General features: G+C 47.3%; 1 protein-coding gene across 1 annotated transcript in view; it reads right to left on the bottom strand.

Moving 5' to 3' along the window:
* MYO5B (myosin VB) overlaps window positions 1–19,919 on the bottom strand; it is a 158,771-nt gene that overhangs the window by 105,710 nt on the left and 33,142 nt on the right. Inside the window, exons 4-5 of the mRNA XM_068422068.1 lie at window positions 17,200–17,344; window positions 151–307 (exon numbers count right to left, since the gene is read on the bottom strand). Coding sequence (XP_068278169.1) covers window positions 151–307; window positions 17,200–17,344 — 302 coding nt within the window. The remainder of the gene's footprint in view (window positions 1–150; window positions 308–17,199; window positions 17,345–19,919) is intronic.

Below are 19,919 nucleotides of genomic sequence, written 5' to 3'. Positions count from 1 at the left end.
ATTTCTGTATTTTCAGACCAGCTCAGGGCTGCTGTGAGGCTGCAAATCAGGTTGGGCTCACAAGCCACTATGGCTCTCACTGTTTTTGAGGCTTCTGGAGAGACACAGCGATCACTCCAAGCAGGACAAAGGAAATTATGCAGCTTTTACCTCCATAATCGGGCTCGACGCGAGGACTTTGGCTTCGATGTTGGTCTCGCTGGCAGAACCACCGACGGTTGCAAAGAAGCGCATGGCGTATTTGGCAGAGACCGTCTTCCCGGCGCCTGACTCCCCGCTCACGATGATGGACTGGTTCTTCTCGTCCCTGTGGCAGAGAAGAAAAGCAATTTAATCAAAAGAAAAGCAAATTAATCCGTTTTCTTGTTAACGGTTCGTTCACATCACGCGACAATCTTCCATCTTCACGCGCCTCCATCTCCCTCGCCTTGTTACTGCCTGCACTATGAACGCTGAATTTATTCTGGACTCTACCAAAGTAATGGTGAATAATACACAGTTATGATAAATCCCAGCTGAAACAAACAGCTTTGAACATCTCCAAGGGCTTGCAGAGTCATCAGGAGATGAACCCCTGCTGCTTTCTCCACCTCTGGAGCACGTAGCCCAGTGTCGGGAAGCCCATTCTTTATACACTGCCATAAACCTCTGCTGCGTGACATTCATCTGGAGAACTATTAACAGGCATTGGCTGAACATCAGCTTCTAATATTATATATTTTTTTCCAACGCCTTCACTCAAGCATTTGAGATTTTACTCAACAAAACATGGGCAACTAGTTGTGAAACTTGCTCGAGTAGCCTACTGCTGAGCTATTAAAACACAGATACCCAGAAGGGTTCCTCTACGCTCAAAATACATTAAAAATATTGAAGCTGTGAAATCAAGCACCCTAAAATGAGGAAATAGCAGAAGTCATTTGATTCCCTATGCTCATTAACAGAAGGCTCAGGCAGTCTTGCCCTTTCCAAGCACACACCAAATTTGCTTACAAAAGGCTACAGGTGGACCAGCACCAGGATAACAAAATTCAAGCAAATACACACAGGATCTTTTTATCTGCGTGTATGAAAATGCTTTGCAGGAGTAGGAAGCGTTATCCTGGCACCGAGGGGCTGATGCAAACCTTTCTCCATCCATGATGGGAGCAGCCACTGATGTTGGGTCATAGAAGCAGCTTTTATGCCATTGGAACTAGCACAGCCCACCAGATACCTATAGGGCACAGGACTTGGCACGGGGAATTTGAGGGTGCATCACCTCGTGTAGCTTTTGAGCCTTGCACAGAGCACAAGACTCATCCAAATGCTTTTTTCTACCTGCAAAATTAATCATTTACACAAAGAAACCTGCACAAGTCATCATGGCTGTATTAAAATACCGAGTCCTTCCCACCATGGGTGCACAACGTGGTACCCACTACACACATCGCAATAATTAATCAGTTTAATGTGCTTGAGCTGCAAGGCAGAGAAGGACCAAAGCAATAAGAGAAGCTCGTTTTCAGGAGAACTACATCCCTCCAGGCAAAGATCCGACGACACAGGGAGCAAAAGCCTCTGCTGCAGTGGGATCTGCTCCCCAGGGCATCGTCAGCACACGGCAAACCCAACACCTCTGCAATTTGGCCACGGACTTTGGGAAGGAGAGAGTTTTCACTGTAGGATTTAATATAAGCTCCCAAAATATGAGAGCTATTGGGGTAATCTGTAAGTACATAATTGAATGTGTTTTAAATAAAATTAAATTAAACCTCCCGGACTCTGCCCAGCTTTCATGAATCACAGCTGAATGCAGGCGCACAAAATCCTATATACGACTGCAACAACAAATTCACACCTTGCAGTTCTCTTGACATCAGGAAACATCATAAAAATACATTTCCACTTAAGATACTCCGTTCGAGTTCACACCAGCAAGAGAGGAGAAGAGAGGCTGCAACACCACACCATTACTGTCCTCCACTGTCAGGCACGTACATCTCAGCTCCTTCTAGGGTCAAAATAATCGGTTTGGAAAAAACCCTCAGTCAAGTCAAACATGTAACATTTTGGTGCAAAACACAACTTTCCGACGCTTCCAGCAGGAGAGAACTGGTGAGCTAATTTCCAGCCATGTTTATATTTTTTCAGGGATCGATTCATAAAGTATATTTTAATCCAATTTCCTGGCTAGCTCCACTGCTCTCCTGGGCATCAACCAGCAAGAGAAACCTCCAACCACTCCAGCTATCAGGCAGTTAATGCAGAAATACCGGCTCTGAACTGAGCACAACCTCACCCAGGCAGCCAACAACCCAGAGCCCGTGTTCCCAGTGACTAATCCTGGGTGTGGACAGCCTGCACATCTCACCGAGGACTTGCTAAGTCACGGTTACGTGCCCGCCGCACGTCTTGGCAAAGCCACCGTGACTCTCCTGCAGGCAGCCAGCTGGCAGGATCCAGGCACGGGGCTGCCAACGTGCCAATTGTACCTTTAGACTTCCCTTGGGTGTGTGATAAGCTCTTTTTGTAGCATGAGCCACCAGACACATGAACCCAACGGAGAAAAACCAGCTCCAAAGTGAAGAAGGAAGACTAAACACCAAAACCAGAAGTGTGCTGGATAAACCCATAGCAGCGGTTCCTGGGACAGGTGATAGCAGTGATTTATCATGGTTTATCTCTGGTTAAAGTAGATGAGAAGTTTCACCTCTGCTTTGATCATCTTTGTGGACAGCCACTCGCTGAGCTCCAGTACTGAATGTCCCATGTTGAGCATCAGTAGGATGCAACGCATAAAACTCATGTCAGCTACAAAGGAAGGAGCAGATAGAGAGGCTTTGGCATGGGCTGCAAGCAGGGATGAATGGACTATCCTTCATCAGAGGTGAGGGAGAAGCAGAAGAAAGAGGTGACAACCAAGATCTCTGCCAGCAAGCACTGGGCCTGCAAAAGGAGCTCTGCAAAGGCAAAGGTGGCTTGGCTTAGAGCTGCACTTGTCTAAAAGTTACTTGAGAATTGTTGCTTCTTACCCTTCTCAGCATAACAAGTCCTGCCCAAGCTGCACGTTTCAGGAAACATTTCCCCCACCTTTTTTAAGCCAGAAGATGAAAACTACACCAGTCTGGGAGAGACTCTTCAGTTGAATGAAGCCAATAAAGCTCAAAAAAGAGGAATTATGCATTCTTTGGCATCAAGTAAGCACTGCTACACAGTAATATTTTGTAACCTGTTTTTTTTTCTATCTAAGATTCATAATCAAGACCTCCTGTTACCAATTTTGACCTCTTTCATAGCTTCTCCATATCAGCTATTGGGGTATGCCTGGTTGGAGGAGGCAGTGACCAACCCACAAGGAAGCCCATGCAAGGAGCTCTCCAGACCCACAGTCTCTGCAGGCTTCAGGTCCCATCACAACCTGCTTTTTATGTTGCCTCCCGAGTGGTTTTCCCCTCCCTCTGGCTTATCTTTTTAAAAGTACCATCATTCTCCAAAAGACACTGAACCTAGTGATAAAAACCATGGCCAACACTATTTACTGCTGTTGTAGCCGCCCTGCCAGGTCACGTTTTTCCAGAGTTTCTCAAGAATTTGCCCTAACAGCTGATGTGTTGCTCCATGAAACGGGCCAGGTGGGTTCTCCATGGCCCAAGAAAACTTCTGGAGTTGTATTATACTAATAAAATAAAATAAAACAAAGAGCAAGCTGCTGGCTTCCAAGCAAGACAGCAAGGCCACTCAAGCGCCTGCGTTTGCAGTAATGTGTTTCTTCTGTTGTTTTTTTGGTGGAAAAATGCACGTTCAGTCATTTCTTTTCCAACTTCAGGAATAAAAGTCTTCAGGAATAAAGGCTGCAGACACTTTCCCTTCTTCAGTGTACAAATTAACCAACTGCTGGTGCCAGCAGGGAAAGATAGATAAACCCCATTGAGCGGCTGGTAGCAAACAGGCTGCTCAATGAGCAGAAAGGGTTAAAACCAGGTAGAACTTGCTTGTATTCAGCACAGAATAAAAAAATACTGAAAGATTTGGCCATTGTGCAGGTGCAGTACGCAACATGGTTGCTTGAAATACAGTCCATTTTGGCAGCATCAGCACAGAAGAAAATTACTATGGAAATAAAAGCCTGGATAAAATGAAATGTTATGGGTGAGCACCAGCTCTGCTGCAGCATGGCAATGCTGTCACTGCTCCTCCTGGGGCTTATGTCACTCCTGTGCATCTCAGGGCTGCCACCATGGGTTGTTATGCCACTACAACATGCATCAGTGCTCTTCTCCCCACCGCAAACAGCTCACATGCTGCCATGCAACGTACTCATGCTCGTCCAGCAATGTGGGGCGTGCAATGGGGATTAGGCTTCAACGATGTCTGAAGATGCTGTCCCCGCCACATGTCACTGCTACAGCTCAAAACTAGGTATGAGGCACTGCAAGATGCAACCTCCCAACCTTCACCCCCATGGATCTGCAGTGCTTTTGTTTCATCACTCAGAGCAGCTTTCCAAGATGACCCACAGCCTGGAAAACTAATATAATAACATGAGCTACAGCCGCCATCCATCAGAGACGCTTACAAAACCAGCAAGGTGCAGAAGTCCAACCAGAACAAAGTCCAGGATTATTTCTTCAATGCGAGGGGCAACAGCACCTCCAAAGCTGAGGGCTGCAAGCGTTGGTGGCATCTGATACAGCCTATGGACTGCCACATTTAACTTATTCATCAATGATCTGGATGAAGGGACTAAGTGTACAATCAGCAAGTGTGCTGATGACACAAAACTGGGAGGAGTGGCCAATACCCCAGAAGGCTGTGCTGCCATTCAGTGAGACCCGGACAGGCTGTAGAGCTGAGCGGAGAGGAACCTCATGAAGTTCAACAAAGGCAAGTGTAGGGTCCTGCACTAGGGAGGAATAACCCCATGCACCAGGACAGTTTGGGTGGTGACCTGCTGGAAAGCAGCTCTGTGGAGAAGGACCTGGGAGTTGTGGTGGACAACAAGCTCACCATGAGCCAACAATGTGCCCTTGGGGCCAAGAAGGCCGATGGTGTCCTGGGGTGCATTAGGAAGAGTGTGGCCAACAGGTCGAGGGAGGTTCTCCTCCCCCTCTACACTGCCCTGGTGAGGCCACATCTGGAGTAACTGTGTGCAGTTCTGGGCCCCCCAGTTCAAGAAAGACAAGGAACTACTGGAGAGAGTCCAGCGGAGGGGCACAGAGATGGTCAGAGGACTGGAGCATCTCTCTTATGAGAAGAGGCTGAGAGAGCTGGGTCTGTTCAGCTGGAGAAGAGCAGACTGAGGGGGGATCTTATCAATGCTTACAAATACCTTAGGGGTGGGTGCCAAGAGGATGGGGCCAGACTCTTCTCAGTGGTGCCCAGTGACAGGACAAGGGGCAACGGGCACAAACTGAAACATGGGAAGTTCCATCTGAATATGAGGAGGAACTTCTTTGCTGTGAGGGTGGCAGAGCCCTGGCACAGGCTGCCCAGGGAGGGTGGGGAGTCTCCTTCTCTGGAGATATTCAAAACCCACCTGGACGCGACCCTGTGCAACGTGCTGTGGGTGACCCTGCTTTGGCAGGGGGTTGGAGTGGATGATCTCCAGAGGTCCCTTCCAACCAAGCCAGGCTGGGATTCTCTCCGTGCAATTTGAATATTTTGCTTCACTTTGCTATTTCAACGCGCCCTCTTCAAGCAGTAATACCTGTTCATAAGCTGCTATGGAGGTGAGTAACGCACCTCTTTTTTTGTAGACATTTGTCATGTTATGAGCAACACCCATCAAGACTCTCACCCTTGGTGACACAGCAAGAGATGGGAGAGGCATCCAGCCCCCAAAAAATGAATAATGCAGTCACTGGAGTTTTCACAATATGTGAAAAATATCATAGAATCATAGACTGGTTTGGGTTGGAAGGGACCTTAAAGATCATCCAGTTCCAACCCCCCTGCCACGGGCAGGGACACCTTCCACTAGACCAGGTTGCTCCAAGCCCCATCCAACCTGAGCTGGAATGTTTCCAGGGATGGGGCATCTACCACCTCTCTGGGCAATCTGTGCCAGTGTCTCACCACCCCCAGCGTAAAACATTTCTTCCTTATATCTATTCTGAAAGTCTAGAAGACATCAGGTTTTTTATTAAGGCAACATCTAAAGGTGCTGCCCAAGGCAAAAAGAAAAAGTCAGATGTCTACAAAAAGAAAGGGCACTTCAAACAGATACCTGTGCTGATTAGGACTGGCTGCTAATTACCAGCCTTTGCAGCAAGGAAATGGATTTCCCTGCTTATTTAAGCAGTCAATCCTTCACCTGTGGCAATTAAAAGAATACCGCTACCCTTGGAGGTGTCTCCAAACAGCCTGGGAAAGGTGTGTAGAAATGTTCAAACTTCAAGCCCGCCCGTTTAGACACAGCTCTCCAACTGTCCTAAGAGCTGCGCTCATTTTGCTTGCAGCAGAGCAGTCAGAGGTGAGGCACTGCTCAGTGTTTTCATACGCAGTTCTCAGCCTGGGAATGTCATTAGTCATTGTAATATATGATTTCCCATCAATTCACCTGGTTAAGTGAGGGCTGAACGTCCCTGGAAACTCCTGATTGCAGGAAAGGGGACGGTCAAGCCATGGCAATAGCAAAGGAGAACCCAAGGAGACTGATGGTCCCCATCACCTTTCATGTGTCAAGAAGAGAAAGGGGACATCTCAGGGCATATGTATACCTCAAAGATCTTTAGCCTTCACCGACACTGCTTGAAAGCAGGAGTATTTGAAGACAAATAGACCCCAAATCTTCTCCAGATCTACATCACAGTCAGAATTTTTCCAGTGTTAGCTTTAAAGCAATAAATATAAAGCCATGAGAAGGGACCTAGAACTTCTAGGGCTTGTTCTCACAGTCATCTCTTGAGGAAACCATTACTGATACCAGCAGCTTTAAGCAAACGACCACACAACGTCTCGATCTCAGCAGTGAGAACGAAACCAGTTGCGCTAAAATCACGGCTCCTCTGAGAGCGAAAAACATCCAAAGCAAACGAGGGCAGAGCCAGACCCTGTGAATAATTATCAGGGGTCGCTCCAGCCTTAATCCCAGATCCGACACTAATTCTCCACGTTGGGGAACGAGTCAATGAGCCTCTCTGCATTTCCACTGTGGAAATCATACTTAACCTACTTCTTTTGGGATGCTCAGAGGATTAGTGTTCATAAAGCAATCTGAAGATTAAAAATGCCTTAAGTACCGTCGTTTGAATTTAGCCTGACCACAACAATAACACCCATAAAGCCCCGATGCACAACAGGCTTTAACACACTTCTGTCTTGACAGCGCTGTGCAGGCTAAAAAAGAGCGTAGCTATTACATTGTGTTGCTAGTGATATATAAAAATGTGATAATTTAATTACCATTGGATTGCATCCCCCCAAGTGCTAATGACAGCGATGAAGTGCTATATATTCATCTGGATCTTTTTTACACTGTATCTTTCATAAATAGCATGGGTTACCCTACACAATTTTTTTTTCCTTCTGTTTTTATTTTTTGGAGGTAGATAACTCTTTATACAGTGGCTTATCTGATGGGGTAGAAGAATGAATTTTTTGCACCAACAACCTACGCTCACAGCTCCAAAACATATTTTGGCCAGAACCGCCCTAGAGCTGCTGTAGCCCTTCTCCATCCTGATACCACCACAACTGTAAGATAACGTTGCACCTTTATGCAACCAACTAGAGAAAGAAAACAGCAATATCCCATGTCAGCAATACCAAAGCCTGGTGTAACGTCACTCAGCTCTTGCGGGTGTCCCTGGGGGACATTAGATCATGCACAGCCCATCCAGGGTCTTACTCAAGAAGATGCATCAGGGACGATGTAGAATCATAGAATGGTTTGGGTTAGAGAGGACCTTTAAAGGTCATCTAGTCCAACCCCCCTGCCATGAGCAGGGACATCTGCAACTAGATCAGGTTGCTCAGAGCCCCGTCCAACCTGACCTGGAATGTTTCCAGGGATGCGGCATCTACCACCTCTCTGGGCAACCTGTGCCAGTGTCTCACCACCCTCAGCGTAAAACATTTCTTCCCAATATCTCATCTCAGTCTCCCCTCTTTCAGTTTAAAACCGTCCCCCCTCGTCCTATCACTCCATGCCCTTGTAAAAAGCCCCTCTCCAGCTTTCCTGTAGCCCCTTCAGGTACTGGAAGGTGCTAGAAGGTCTCCCCGGAGCCTTCTCTTCTCCAGGCTGAGCAGCCCCAACTCTCTCAGCCTGTCCTCACAGCAGAGGTGCTCCAGCCCTCTGATCATTTCTGTGGCCTCTTCTGGACCCGCTCCAACAGGTCCATGCGTTTCCTCTACTGAGCAATGTACCCCCTTGGGCTCTGTCCTCTGCAGCTTCAGAGCAGATTTGGTCACACACCCCTGGGTTTTAGCAAGAAACCAGAGAGAAAATATGGGCTTGAATCTCCCAGTTGCTGAGGAAAAGCCTAAAAGTACCAGTTTGGCCCCAAATGAGAAAGGATGAGCACACAGCATGATGCTCAAAGCACAGGCAACGTGCCAATTAGCTTTATCTTCTGCGATGGTCACCAGCACCACGAAGCGTCACCTTCCCTCTGTACAACACTATTTAACACTCATACCAATCTGATGTTTCTAACGCCGTGAGATCAAAAACCACGGTGCAATTAAGATGTCTTTGCAGAGGTCAGAGCGCTTTTATCCAGCAAACCAGTTACTCCTCCCGCGAGAGCGGTGGGAGACCCACTGGTCCCAGCTCATTAAGGTCCTTTCTCCCCAGCCAGCTGGAAATGCACCTTTGATAGCGGGGAAAATCCTGCGTACTCAAAGTTGCTAAATAGTGGATTTCTGCAAAATGCTGAGCTGTCTCCAGGCTTTCCACCAACTCCTGAGGGCAGGCAGGACGGACGGATGACCTTCTCAAACGATTTATGCTGTGCATACCCCAGTGGAGAAGAACTCCTCGGCCACACTAAAACGAGGTCAGCAATTCTTTTGTGCGCTGTTTCTAACGAAAGCAAAACACGCACCCGGCCAATTTTATCAGCTCTCTGGCACCCTAGTGCTTTTTTCTGCGCTGGGATCGCACCGCAGCGCATCCCTGGCTCCAGCCCAAGCCACCTGCAAGCAGCAGCTGGCCTCTGTGGAGCACTGCAATGAAGGAGGCTTCCTACTGTGTCCTCTCAAAGAGCATCACAGAGGGGCAAGAATCACACCGGCTTTGTTCTCCCCAAGTTGGTGAGATGTCACCCCAGAAGTTCAGCTCTGTGGGCACAAGGAGGACAAGTCAGTTCTTCTTCAACCCCATGGCAGTCTGAGAAAGAAGGTCCTTCCTACAGACTTCATCACCTTGACCATCATGAGCCACCAGTGCTTGTAAAACTCCTACACTACAATCTATTTAATTACAGTTGATTTACATTAGGAAAACCCAGGAAAGTGATTTTCAGAAATCAGTGGGACCACTGACTTTTGGGCACTCTGGATTCTCCATCCTGAGGCCTCCAGAACTTCAGTGAGGATGTGGGACTGCAAGCAGCGACTAGGAGATGGGCAAGGGCACTCTTTGTGCTCTGCTGGGTAGTAGTTTAAAAACTTCTTTGAAATTACCTGTAATGTTTTTAGGCTCATATATTTTTTGAAAACCTGAGTGTGGTTGGGAATATCTTTGCACTTTTGTGAACTTTTGAGCAACCTGGTCTAGTGGAAGGTCTCCCTGCCTGTGGCAGGAGGGTTGGAACTAGATGATCTTTAAGGTCACTTCCAACCCAAACCATTCCATGATTCTATGATGTAATTACGATGCTCGTAAACATCATTTTGAATGTTTAATGATATTTGGTGTCACAGTTTTCACACATCAGAGCTCCAACAGTTCCACACCGCAGCAGTAATTATGTGTCTGATGTAGCCTGTCACGACCCCTTCCAAGCCGGTGGTATTTTGCACGCACAATCATTACTCTTAGTCAAGCACTGACCTTTCTGTACCGTACGCTCTCCCGTGCCAGTGCTCTGCCATTACGAGTATTTATGATTTTTCTATAAGGGCTGTCTCGTTTATGATTAAAGCTGCTAGCAAACAGCATCGTTCTCATTCCAAATTGCCTCAAAAACAAAAAGTCAGTCATTTATCCTCAGAGCATCTCCGTCCCCTCCCACAGCAGGGTAAGTAAGACTGGAAGCGGGGTCTCTCCTTCAGTCCTTGGGAAACATTACCTGGAGTCTCTCAAGTTTTTTTCTTTGTATCACCTCTGGAGAAGTTGCATCCAGCTGCTTTTGCAAACCCTGAGGTCTAACACCAGCACTGGCATGTTTATGGGAGAGCTTTTCCAAACCTCCTACCTCTAAAACAGAAGAGATCCCCCTTGATTCCTCCCCTTCCCAAATTCAAGTATATCAAGTGTTTTTTTTTTATTCTGACCCTATTTTTAACTCAGAGCTTTAGTTTTTGAGATGGTACCTGCTGCAAAGCCCTGCTGAGCAGCAGCACAGATCGGCCCCGCAGCTCACCGCAAAGCCCTGACGCAGCCTCATTCACCAGGAGACCTAAACCCCTTCCCTGCCTTTAATACAACACAGCATTCAGCCTTATTTATTGTGCCAGTCTGATTCCTCTTGCCCCTCTGTCGGGGGGTTAATCGCTCTTTTAACTCCTACCCGTGCTCTCATTGTATGGTTTTAAATCCTCTTGTAAAGCTTGAGATTTGAAGCACTATCAAAATACACCCCCCCCATGCACACAGCCCTCCCTGCCTCCATCAGTGCCACAATTTCTGCTCTTTTCCAGCCCCAGCCTCGCACCCCACAGCAGAAAAAGAGAGCGGTCGTGGCCACACAGGGTCCAACCAGCACCTGTGTCTCTGCAAGACATGGATTATTTCCACACAACTTGTAATTTCCAATTTAGTAGAGTTACACATGGATCAGATCGAGATGTTTTTGTCTGACCACATGCAACAGCTTTGCAGACATCATGCATCTGTTAAAGCATCAGCCCAATGGACACACAACTAAATAAAAAGCACGGCACTTACTTCGTCACCCAGTCCACACGCTTCTTCGGAGGCTTTTGCAAGTCCTTTATGACCTGAGATCTTTTTCACTGCTAGATTTGAACATTATTTTGTGTTTATTAGCTGACATGCTAATTAAGAAGTCCACATATGCGAAAGATCACCTTCACTCCCTGCTCCTCATCTCTGAAAGATGTTTGACAGCCTTTGGAGGTCCCATTCTCCTGCCCCATCAGCAATGCTATTCACCCTACATACCTCTATCACCTAGTGCTGTTCCATTTTGCATTTTATTAAGCATAATGTATGATTTTTTTAAAAAAAAAAAAGGCATTAAGAAACTTTACTTGGACTAGCAAGTCCTGGCTTGCACCCAGAGTGAACCCAACTGGCACTAAAGAAAGAGACAGGGGCCAAAGACAGAAAAGACACACAAATATATTCACTACTTTAAGCACACTGCAGTGATTTCTGTAACAAACCTAGCTCAGCATGTGGAGACAACACGGTGATCACACCAACAAGCCAAGCTGGCCAAGGATAGCCGGGGAGAAGAAAAACAGGGCTGTGGACACGAAGGGGAACATCTAACCTTTAAATAAAGCCCCCAAAGGCTGGGATTGGGAAGATGGTGTTGCACTGTCACCGTGCAAAGTTCGGTCACCTCCATGGAGCTGGCAACAACTAAGGGGACATATTCATCAGGAGGAACGTGGGTCAGGGTGAGAAGTGAGAAACCATCCCTGCTCGTGTGTGGAAAGCTGCTGGTGGGGCTGACGTCAGCACAAATAGAGTTTCAAGGGGATTTTTGCTCGACTCCAGGCTTCTGTCCAGAGTGATGACACACAAGGAAATCAGAGCCACGGCCAGGGTTTGGGCACACAAGGGATCTTTTGTTCCTCTAAGAAAAGCAAGAAGCAATCAGTCAGGGCATCGTCGGCTGCTCTGCCTCTCCAAAGGATCCTGGATGTCCCCCCAAAGCTTTTAATCCGCTTTCAGGAGTGCAAATGCCTCCTGCAGCACCCAAAGGTGTGAAAGGCACCAACACCCAATGCACCTCGTCAGGTAGTAACAGGAGGAGAGAGAGCAAGACCAGAGGAGGAGATGGTTGCATTGCCCTGCAGATAATACGTGTCCTGAAGCACAGATTGCTGCGAACCCCACAGCCTCAGCTATGAGCAATCACTAAACGATCCACCTTTCCACCACCCCAACACTTGGAGCAAATTAACTCCATGCTGTGTATTTTGCCTCAAACAATACTGTTTCAGTGTGCTTAGTCTCACACTGGGTATGCAGGGAGTTTCTAAAGAGCTGGTCACCGGAAAAATTAGAGGCTGTCCCATATGAATTTTAATCACTTGCTTTTTTTTTTAAAAAAAAAGCTGTTTTACATGCAAGTGCTGCAAAGCAACTCTTTGCAAAGCATCCTCTTTGGGAGAAGCTTCCATTTAAAGGGGAGTTTTAACCCATGCCCTCATCATCATAAGCATTCAGATACTTTGTGAAATATTTTGTCCAAAAAAAGTGATCAGGTGATGTTATATACCCTCTGCAGCCCCTTGCCCAGACCACCCACAGCTTTTTTTCCCCCCTTTATTTTTTTTTCCCCTTTTAAGTTGGCATTTTGTGATGACCAGACACAGGATCCAGCATAGCTTTACAGCCCCCTGTGGAGATGCCTCCAGTCCCATCTCATGGACACTACCAGCTCCAGGCAGGCAAGAAAGCACAGGACAACTTGACTGACATTTGTACACCAGTAAATGTCCTAAGTTCTGCCCTGGCTCCCTGTCTCTACATGGCAATGGTATACCAGAAACCCAGGGAATTAAAAAAAAAAAAAAATCTAATTGCCTCCAACTTTTCTTATTTAACAAATAACCTTAGATTTTGTGCCCTTTTTCCTTGCCCTCCACTCAATCCCGTTCAGTCACCTCCAACTGCGTCTTCCCATTGTGCTCTGGGCCACTAGTAGAGCTAAAATATACACATATATATTTATTACATAGATGTAGTATGAATTTTATATAATATACAGGCTGAAGGCTGTGCTGCCATTCAGCGTGACCTGGACAGGCTGGAGAGCTGGGGGAGAGGAACCTCATGAAGATCAACAAAAGCAAGTGTAGGGTCCTGCCCCTGGGGAGGAATAACCCCATGCACTGGTACAGGCTGGGGCTTGACCTGCTGGAAAGCAGCTCTGTGGAGAAGGACCTGGGTGTTCTGGAGGACAACAAGTTCACCATGAGCCAACAATGTGCCCTTGTGGCCAAGAAGGCCAATGGTATCCTGGGGTGCATGAGGAAGAGTGTGGCCAGCAGGTCAAGGGAGGTTCTCCTGCCCCTCTACATGGCCCTGGTGAGGCCACATCTGGAGTAACTGTGTGCGGTTCTGGGCCCCCCAGTTCAAGAAAGACAAGGAACTACTGGAGAGAGTTCAGCGGGGAGGGGTACGGAGATGATGAGAGGACTGAAGCATCCCTCCTACGAGGAGAGGCTAAGGGAGCTGGGGCTGTTCAGCCTGGAGAAGAGCAGACTGAGGGGGGATCTTATCAATGCTCACAAATACCTTGGGGGTGGGTGTCAAGAGGATGGGACCAGACTCTTCCCAGTGGTGCCCAGTGACAGGACAAGGGGCAATGGGCACAAGCTGAAACATGGGAAGTTCCATCTGAATATGAGGAGAGACTTCTTTACTTTGAGGGTGGCAGAGCCCTGGCACAGGCTGCCCAGGGAGGCTGGGGAGTCTCCTTCTCTGGAGATATTCAAACCCGTCTGGACGTGACCCTTTGCAATGTGCTGTGTGTGACCCTGCTTTGGCAGGGGGTTGGAGTGGATGATCTCCAGAGGTCCCTTCCAACCCCAACCAGTCTGTGATTGACATATATGTGTGTATATTTATTATTTTTTATATATATATATATATATATATATATGACCTTGCCTTCTGCACTGGAGAAGACCTTCATGTTTTCTGATTACGTCCCTGCCCTGTTTGTCCTGTAAAAACATGACACACCTTGCAGCCTTCATTATCCAGGTCTTCATGAGAAGGACGAAAAGTTTGCCCTGGGAGGACCACCGCAACTTGAAAGCCCGCAGCAATTGAGAAGCTGGCACCACCAGCCTGCTCACACACTCACTCCAAGTTCACGCTATTTCCCTGTGGCCCCAAAAAAGTCTCAAGCACCATTTCAGCAAGGCTTTTTTTGAAGGGTTTATTACCCCAGTGCAGTGTCTGACCTCAAGGAACCAGGTTAATGAGAGTCAGCTGATCAAGTTCTGGCTCTGCCACACAAACTACGTGAATATTATCCCATGGACATCTATAAAAGCATGACAATGCAGAAGCCACTCACTGCAAAACGCCACTCCACCAAACACCAGACAAGCTCACGCAGCAACAAGTGCTCAGTGGCTCCACCAAGTTATGTACTTAGCACCTTTTTGCTCAGAGATGTTGCAAATAACATCAGCTGTTTCCAAGCAATCTTCCACAGAGAAAGCTTGTTTTACCTGTTTGATTTTCTTACTCACATTGAGGACACTCTCGTTGAAAGAAAACCAGAGGAATTCAAACAGAATGCACATCTGCATTATTATTCTCACTTTCCTATGATGTGATTTTCATTTAATTTGGTTTTAGAATGAATAATTCCTTTTTTTTTTTAAATATGCAAGCCTATGTATGCATACACATACACAAGCACACACTTATAAAGAAAGAAACCCAGAATGCTAGCCAGAGACTGGCTTCCTGCTCCCAGTCACATTGCAAGTTTGACCTTCTGAGATTGCAGGTTTGAGTTCTATTCCTGGTCTACAGGATGCACCAGACATCACAGAATCACAGAATGTTAGGGATTGGAAGGGACCTCAAAAGATCATCCAGTCCAATCCCCTGCCGGAGCAGGATTACCTGGATCACATCACACAGGAACGCGTCCAGGCGGGTTTTGAATGTCTCCAGAGAAGGAGACTCCACAACCTCTCTGGGCAGCAGAGAGGTCCTCTCTGGACATAATGCAATCGTTTAAAAGCCAAGACACTGCAAAACGAGTGATGCTTTTGCACCAGTTTAGGTTTGACTGGCTCACAGACCTCCATCCTGATGCCCATGTGTGGGGGACCAATCCTACGGCACGGGAACTGGAACTGTGACTGGCAGCTCCACGTCAGCAGGACTCTGCAAAAATTCCCTATAAAAGAGGACGTTTTGCCCTGACACCACGTCCCACCACACTCACGTGCACCCCCACTGCCTAAAGCAAAGCTCTATGGGAGGCATCTCGCAGAGTCAATAATTCACTTTAAAAAAGCAAAAAGAAGTCCTGCCCGACGCGCTACGTCCATCACCCATCAGACACGCCATCCACGCACCCTGCTTGAGGAGCTCCACCGCTCTCCCTGCAGCACTGTGGAAGAAAAAAGCCCCAATCAAACTGTGGAGAACACAACGTCCACCCAGAAGCTTTCAGATTTAAAACACAGTGTGCTACATTTTAAGGCACGTTTCAAATAACCAGGCAGGTTCCTGTAATCCACGTTTCAATCTCCTCTCAGCCCCATTTGAATCCCTCTTTTGTACCCAACCCTGCAATTACCATAATACCAGCTCAAGACAGAAAGCACCAGAGCGGTGCTTAACAGCGAGCGCCTTGTTTAAGAGCTTTGAAGGTGGTTATTCCATGTCCCCTTGCAAACAGAGCAGTCCTAACATCCAGAGACACCAGTAATCAATTATAAGTGGCTGTCAAAAGTAGATTTAGTCTGATAAGGAGAGCAGAGTCGAGCATCTCTGGCTAGAGCTGTCAGCCCACTGCCTGCAAAATTACACAGGGATGTGGGAAACCACCAAGACTTCAGCAGAAAAACAAGTCATTGCCTTATATTTTAGACACGTGCCTAGGAAAATCCATGGGTCCTGTCCACGTTGGTCAGCAAAACCCTGACATCACCTAAAAAGAACAGTGCAGCTTGCTGCTTAGCCTGGATTCACATAACAAGGACACAGTCCTAAGCCTTCCTCTTTCTATAGACAGCTCCCTAAATCTCTAAATTTTCCCCAAAGCAGTTTTGCCCAAAGCACAAGTACTTGCAGGAGGGTCTGAACTGCAGGTTGGAGTTAGCTTGGGTACAACCCATCTGATCTCCACCCATGGCAGCGCTCCTCCAGATGCATTTCAGATTCAACTCTGGCTCATCTTTGATTACAAACGCATCCTAACTCACCACCTGCAGCCAAGACACAGCAAAAAACAGGCTGAAATCCTTGGTAAATGGTTCAGCACTTAGTCTTGCTATTAAAAGCCAGGGCTGCATAGAAATCACAGCTAATCCACAAGCAAATCTAAAATCACTGTGCGAGTCCAGGCAACTATAATAAAGTGATCCCCAGTGCAACAACTTTCAGCTTCCTCTTCAATTCTCTTTTAGATCATGGCTTATCTGGTAAGAACAAAATCCTGCATCTGTCCTCAGCAACACAACAAACATACAAATAAATAAAGTAAAGCTCACACCACGTTCATCTGGTGAAGACACTGCTTTGAAGGACCTATAAGTATCTCCAAATATCTGCCAGTCACCTCCTAACTCAAAATCAGTGTGTCCATGAAGAAAATTAACATTAGCTTCTGGGTTTAGCCTGATTATCTCACCAAATTATCTGAAATGCGGTTTCCTCCAAGCTATTAAACATGACATCTACAGAGTGGTTTGAATTTCTTCCAGGAAGCTCATCCAAGCAGCAACAGGAGAAGGATCCCCATCTGAATCATGCTTGCACCAAACCTGTGAGCTCCTGGGGACCACAGAGATCCACATCAGCCCAGCAGTCTTGGCAAGCCTATAATGGGGTCAAGTCAGTAAACAGAATTCATTAGAAATACCTGACCTCAAAGAGATTTCAGTGTGAAGCGGTTCTGCACCATGCAATGGAGGCTGCTGCAGGAATCAAGCCTTGCACCTCGCAGAAGAGGGCAGAGCTACAGCATCCATGGGTGAAGAGGGCCCCCTTGATGGGGAGATACCACACCAACTCAGGGATATATAAGCATGATAGAAGACCCCATATTCTCAGCAGAGATGAAAGACTGGAAGTTTCACACACTTTTCCACTACATCACTTCAATTGCACACTTGAAATAATTAACTGGATCCGTTAACTGAGCGCCCACTCACCTGGCCATCTGCTGATAGGCTTCCTCCGCCACCGCAAAGATGTGAGGATCCATGTCCCCCACGTTTTGGCCACTGTACGCGTAGATGACATCTTGTTCGTAGATTGGCAGCTGCTCGTATGGATTGATGGCAACAAGTATGATACCTTTGAACAGATAAATAGACAGATATGTTACAAACCAAGCACAGAGTTAATACTTCAGGCTTTTCAGGGCTTGTGTTAGTCGTTTCAATAATTTTTTTTTTAATATGATGCTTGGAGGAAAAAGAAAAGGATGAGAAAGGAATGGGGAAGGACTCCTAATTCTTATCTCAGCATCTCCTTCAAAGTGCTTTGATAGCAAGGCTATAAGCTCCAGTACAGCTGCAGAGGAGGCATATGAAACTGGTGAGAAAAGCAAATATATAATAATCTTTATTGTGTGAAGCCAGACTTTGCAGAAAGAGCGAGGAGAAGAGATAAACAGTGCCTCAGCCATCACTTCAGAAAAGCAACTCCTATGCAACCAAAGCTCTGCTAGACCCAAACAAATATCCCAGATTTTCCCCTGGCTTAAATTCCGAGTAAAAACTCATAACAAAGAATGCACTCAGATCAAAATGAAATGCATAAATCACAGGAAAGGAATGCCAGAGCCTGCATTAAAGCTTTAAAGACTCTTTCCTCTCCAGCTCTAGGAACATCGTGCCTGCCCGGAGGAGGCAGCGAGCTCAGGAATTAATGAGAGGCAAAGCTACACATGGTGCTGCCATGGGCTCGAGGGAGCTGGTGGGCACCCTGCAAAACTGAAGCACTCAAGTTCCACTTCTGAATTACCTTCAGGTTTTGCAGGTTTAAATTGCTATTGCAAGGAGCTCTGGAGAGCACACAGCCAGTCGGAGCAGCCGACTCGGGGCTCGGGCACAGTCAAATTACAGCGAAGCACAGAAACTCTCAACTTGCAGCAAACACCAGGGTAAGTGACTCAACCCACAACAAAAGGTCAGCTAAATCACATTACCTGCCTCCGTGGGATGTTAACCCAACAGCTCCACCTCGCCGTGCCCTGCTCCTATCTGTTTGCATCTCGGTTCTTTTAGGGTCACACATCTCTTTCCCTCAATCGCCCAAAACACAGCCGTGATGCACGCCGAGCTGAAGGGCAGTAGATGCCTCAGCACTTGCTGCCAGATAAGCACTTTTCTCCTCTTCTCAACTACTGTATAACCAGAGCACAAGGTACACTGCACCTGCACAGTGCTTTGTAGCTAGACCCACGCTGGCTAAGCCCAAACAGCTAAGCCTGAACCTGTGCATCTTCATCAACACGATGCTGCGCTCAAGATTATCATAAACCTTCACGAGAAGCTGCGCTAATGAAACCTCACTGATTTTGGATGAAAGCAGGCTTGCAGCTCACTGGGAGCACACATGCAGCTGCCAAAGGCTGTAAGTTATGCCAGTACTCTTACATTGCACATCGTTGCAAATTTAAAGCGAAAACACCACTATTAGCAGATGCTAAGGTCACGTATTTCAAGGGCGTTGCTCTAAAGAAGAGTCTCCTCCTGCCAAGCATTTCCTCAGGAAAAGTTGCAACACTTAACCGTAGCTGTACCTACAGCCTCAACCCTGGCACACAAATAGTCCCATGCATGAGGTTCAACAAGAACAAGTGCCGGGTGTCACACTTGGGCCACAACAACCCCCTGCAGCGCTCCAGGCTGGGGGAAGAGTGGTTAGAAAGCGGCCCGGCAGAAAGAGCCCTGGGGGTGCTGATGGACAGGCGGCTGAACATGAGCCAGCAGTGTGCCCAGGTGGCCAAGAAGGCCAATGGCATCCTGGCCTCCATCAGGAATAGTGTAGCCAGCTGGTCTAGGGAAGTGATGGTCCCTCTGTACTGGGCACTGGTGAGGCCACAGCTTGTATCCTGTGTCCAGTTGTGGGCCCCGCACTTCAAGAGAGATGTTGAGGTGTTGGAGCGAGTGCAGAGGAGGGCGACCAAGCTGGTGAAGGGTCTGGAGGGTCTGACCTCCAAAGAACGGCTGAGGGAGCTGGGGCTGTTCAGCCTGGAGAAGAGGAGGCTCCGAGGTGACCTTAGTGCAGTCTACAACTACCTGAAGGGAGGTTGTAGCGCAGTGGGAGTCGGCCTCTTCTCCCAGGCAACTAGCGACAGGACAAGAGGACACAGCCTCAAGCTTCGCCAGGGGAGGTTCAGGTTGGACATTAGGAAGCATTTCTTCTCAGCAAGGGTCATTAGCCATTGGAAGGGGCTGCCCAGGGAGGTGGTGGAGTCACCATCTCTGGAGGTGTTTAAGAAAAGCCTGGACATGGCACTTAGTGCCATGGTCTAGTTGCCATGGTGGTGTCAGGGCAATGGTTGGACTCAATGATCCCAGAGGGCTCTTCCAACCTGGTTGATTCTGTGATTTCGCCAAAATCTGGCAACTCATCACTTAGAGAATCGTTAGTCTGCATTACCGCTACCAAGGTCATCTCGAGCAAGGGTTCAATATTCAATATTCTCCAACGTAACTGAATAAAAATGGCCGAATTGCCTTCTTACTTTGTTTTTAGGTTGCAGCTTGTCACCACCCATTCACAGGTAACTGCCATCTTGAATGGTTTTGGCAGACGACCCTTCCCGGGAATGACAAACCCAAGTTCACACCTGCCCTCCTTCTGCTTTGAATTTAAGAGTTTGATGACCCCCAAAGTAATCAAGTAAAGGAAGGAAACA

This window comes from Nyctibius grandis, chromosome Z (assembly GCF_013368605.1).
Source record: "Nyctibius grandis isolate bNycGra1 chromosome Z, bNycGra1.pri, whole genome shotgun sequence".
Classification (NCBI taxonomy): Eukaryota; Metazoa; Chordata; class Aves; order Nyctibiiformes; family Nyctibiidae; genus Nyctibius; species Nyctibius grandis.
Note: the sequence above shows the minus strand (reverse complement) of the source record. Positions and strands in the feature narration are given on the sequence as shown.